Source organism: Anarrhichthys ocellatus, unplaced genomic scaffold (genome assembly GCF_004355925.1).
Source record: "Anarrhichthys ocellatus isolate YVR2014 unplaced genomic scaffold, GSC_Weel_1.0 scaffold87, whole genome shotgun sequence".
NCBI lineage: Eukaryota > Metazoa > Chordata > Actinopteri > Perciformes > Anarhichadidae > Anarrhichthys > Anarrhichthys ocellatus.
The window spans coordinates 788,521-792,531 of record NW_022280117.1 but is presented as its reverse complement, the minus strand read 5'-3'; the positions used below and the strand labels follow the sequence as shown (position 1 = coordinate 792,531).

Below are 4,011 nucleotides of genomic sequence, written 5' to 3'. Positions count from 1 at the left end.
TTTATCACAAACATTCAACATCAACACATAAACACTTCATCCTTCAGTTTATCACAAACATTCATCATCAACACAATCAGACAGCAGACTAGCGGGAAAGGGAAGCAGTGCTTCTCCACTAGCTGAACACCAGACAGGTTAGGCTAGCTGGATGACGTCATGCTAATAACTTATTTAGCTTTTGAAAACAACGGGACGGATCCAGCACGGACAGTTAGGGAGTGAGGGACATGAAGCACCTGCTGAGACATGATATATAGTTATAAATAAATCATTATATATATGTGTGTGTGTTTTATATTATAGTGAATATTATTATATGATATATATTATTATATTATACTGAGACTAAAATAAGATGTCCTGACGTGTTTATCAAAGTGTTATTTTCTGCTTTTTTTCATGTTGGAATAAAGGTTAAATATTTAACTGTAAAGTAGTAATACGTGTTTGATACCTTAATGTTTTTGCATTAAATCATTCTGGGATGTTTGCTGACATTGATTGGATGTGGCACAGCCCTACAGAGAACATGCTCCACCAGCCAACACTGAGATCAGCATCACTTTATTTGATAAGGCGTTTGTCTTTCATGGCATTTATTACAACAGCTCGGTAATAAACAGTTTAATATTTGCAGCAGCTCTCACAGAGATACTGCTGTAGTTAAATATGAGTACAGTGCTTATAATAAGTATTCCCCTCCCTTTTACTGAATCAAAGTAGATTTTTATTCAAAATATTGATCTGTATCTCACTTTTATATCTTTATATATTGAATATCGTTGGGTTTTGGACAGTATACAAATTGTGATTGTGAGTGATAATTTATTACAGTTTAAACAATCAATGAATGAATCAGGAAAAGAGCAGGTTAATCTATAAAGAAAACAATCATTAGTGGCCTGATGAAGATAAACTTGAGGACACTTGCTATAGAAGTGAAGCATCACATTTGAAAGTGACAGAAACAACCAAATTCACATGATTCTTTTTCACAACGTCCATGTTTGCTCCATATAAGTTTTATTTATTTGAGTTTCTGCTTACAGCTACATTACCAAGCATGAACGTGTGACAAGCAATGGACAGTGATGAGGTTCACGTCTCTGTAACATATATTCTTCTACTATTCCACCAAAATGTTTGTTTTTGAAATGATTTCATGGAGTTTTGTCTTCTGTTTTCCAGCTGCCTTCCATCACATTGGGACTTTATGGGGTGGTGGGGAAGGCCTAGACCCCCACCTTGATCCCAAACCCTGCCAATGGACAAACAGGGAGCCATGAGTACACCAGGCAAGGTCAGCGGGCTCAAACCCCCGAGCAAAATAGTCCGTCCATCTGGGGTGCCGTCAAAGACGTCTCCATCCTCCGGTAAGAAAGCATTTACTCACGTTATATTTAGGGAAGAAGAATGAGTGGACTAGTTTAAGTGCCATGACAACAACCATGGTAGCAAACTCTCCAGGTAAACAAAGCAACAAAACACACCTTTCATAAAATAAATAAAGCATTGTTTGTGATTGCAGGCGCTCCAAAGTCAGTTCCTCCAGAGAAGTCCCCCGGCAGAGTGACCTCCCCGACCCAGGATGGAAGCGCGGACTTCCAGGTCAGCGAGAGGGTCTGGGTCAACGGCAACAAGCCCGGCCAAGTGCAGTTCATCGGGGGCACGCAGTTCGCTCCCGGGCAGTGGGCGGGCATCGTGCTGGACGAGCCTATCGGGAAGAACGACGGGTCGGTGGCGGGCGTCCGGTACTTCCAGTGTGAGGACGGGAAGGGGATATTCACGCGGCCTTCAAAGCTGTCCAAGACTGCACTGCCAGAGACGGAGGCGAACGGGGGGCAGGCCAGTCCTGCACCAGGAGCCCCTGCAACAAGCGAGCCTGCACCTGCTGGCTCTGCCTCAACTGGTAACAGCTAATTCATCAGTTAGAAACATGCTTATTCACCCTCTGTTTCTCAGTCATGGAAAGGCGTTTTATTGTTCTTTGTTCAGCTCAGGGCACCGGCATTAAGACGAGTGCTGCACTTAACCGAATGCTCACATCCAGCGAGTCGGTGTCTAACGTCTCAGACACAGAGTCCATGAAGAAGAGGAGGGAGCTGAGGCTGGGAGACCGCGTGCTGGTAAGAGTATAAAGTCACTAATGTACTCAGAGTTTATCATTATGATATCGTACATTTATTTGTCTTCTAATGCTAAAATAAGTTTTTCAAGTCCGATTCAGCAAACTCTTGATTGCACAAACTTGCTGATTTCAACATCTGTTCATGACATCGTGCACATCTGTGAGATTTAATCACTAGCTTAAGCTTTTGGTGCGTAAAGAAGAAAGAATTCCTCCCTGCCGAGCTGGAAGTCTTTCTGTCACGGTCCAAGTGTTTTCATTATAGTGTGTTTCCTGTTTTAGTTTGAAAGTCTTCTCCTCGTGTTTGTTTGCCACCTGTGTGATTGTCCTCCCCGTCCTTCACGAGGTTCACCGGTCCCTCGTTGTCTCCCTCTTCTCCTTGTGTTTCATCTCTCTGCTCCCGTTGTCCATTGTCTTTCTTTTCTACTGTTACTGCATGGAGTCACCTGTGTGCTGTCTTGATTTGTTTGTCTGTGCGTAGGTTGGTGGTAACAAGGCAGGAGTGGTGCGGTTTCTGGGAGAGACAGACTTTGCAAAGGGAGGCTGGTGTGGAGTGGAACTGGATGAACCACTTGGGAAGAATGATGGAGCCGTCGCAGGGACCAGGTAAAGACCGCCGACTAAGCATATGTCTGTTTTAACATTTAGTAACCTGTAAAAGTCACCCGTCAGTGCTGAGGGTTCGGTTGGTGCCTGACCCGTTTTCCCCTCAGATACTTCCAGTGCATGTCCCGGTACGGTCTGTTCGCTCCGGCCCACAAGGTGACGCGCATCGGCTTCCCGTGCACCACGCCGACTAAGGCGAAGAGCTCGCGGAGGATGTCCGCCCTCAAGAGGAGCCCCAGTGCTTCCTCCATCAGCTCGCTCAGCTCCGCCACCTCCTCCATCAGCGGCAAACCCAGCCGAGCAGGACTGGTAAGACTCTGCTGTTATCCAACAACACTGCAGAGGTTTATGTTCACTGCTCATTCAAACGCATCCCCCAAACCGTCCTGAGTCAATGCTAAAGTTGTGTATCTGGGTTATCTCCCTTCACTTTATCTTTGCAGCTGACGGAGACGTCTGCTCGCTACGCCCGTAAGATCTCCGGCACCACGGCGCTGCAGGAGGCCCTGAAGGAGAAGCAGCAGCACATCGAGCAGCTGCTCGCGGAGCAAGACCTGGAGAGGTGCGCGGTGGCCAAGGCTACGAGCCACGCGGGAGAGGTGCAGCAGGAGATGGTTGTCCTGAGGAAAGGACGGGATCAGGTCAGACATTTTCATCTGCAGTCAAACAATCAATTCAGCTCAAAAGAAAATAGACTTAAAATAGATTCTAGACGTCTTCAGAAAAACTGCGGTCTAAATGTCTGCGATTGGATCTCGTGTGCAGTCGTTGATAAATGTCATTTGTTCTGTGTGTTCACAGTATGCGGTGGAGATGGAGGCAAAGTTGGATCAGCTGCGTTCGCTGGTGGAGGCAGCTGATCGGGACAAAGTGGAGCTGCTCAACCAGCTGGAGGAGGAGAAACGGTGAGGCCTGCAACACGATGCTGTTCATGGAGACCAACGGGCCTGATGTTGTTGACTGTCTGACATGTTCAAAGACACTTTGTGCTTGTGCCCGTATGACAGGAAAGTGGAAGATCTGCAGTTTAGTGTGGAGGAGGCCTGCATCACCAGAGGAGACCTGGAGGTAACATTTGGTTATATAATCTGGTTCTCAATTAAACATTATTCTCTCACTCACTCCAGCTATCTATCTCCCTCCTGTCAGGCTGGATTTATTTATGAAATTCATGTGTGAATTATTGACAAACTCGATGGAAAGTTTAATAACTTATTCTACTGTAATGTGACAGTCGTGATGTTTAAAGTGTGTTTGTTTGAGGTTCTTCTCCA

The 4,011-nt window shown here is 45.8% G+C and overlaps 1 protein-coding gene across 1 annotated transcript in view; it reads left to right on the top strand.

Annotated features, from left to right (window-relative positions):
* clip1b (CAP-GLY domain containing linker protein 1b) overlaps positions 1–4,011 on the top strand; it is a 24,892-nt gene that overhangs the window by 682 nt on the left and 20,199 nt on the right. Inside the window, exons 2-9 of the mRNA XM_031875149.1 lie at positions 1,192–1,376; positions 1,532–1,912; positions 1,999–2,129; positions 2,613–2,737; positions 2,845–3,046; positions 3,181–3,378; positions 3,539–3,642; positions 3,745–3,910. Of these exons, the coding sequence (XP_031731009.1) occupies positions 1,268–1,376; positions 1,532–1,912; positions 1,999–2,129; positions 2,613–2,737; positions 2,845–3,046; positions 3,181–3,378; positions 3,539–3,642; positions 3,745–3,910 (1,416 nt within the window). The 5' untranslated portion in view covers positions 1,192–1,267. The remainder of the gene's footprint in view (positions 1–1,191; positions 1,377–1,531; positions 1,913–1,998; positions 2,130–2,612; positions 2,738–2,844; positions 3,047–3,180; positions 3,379–3,538; positions 3,643–3,744; positions 3,911–4,011) is intronic.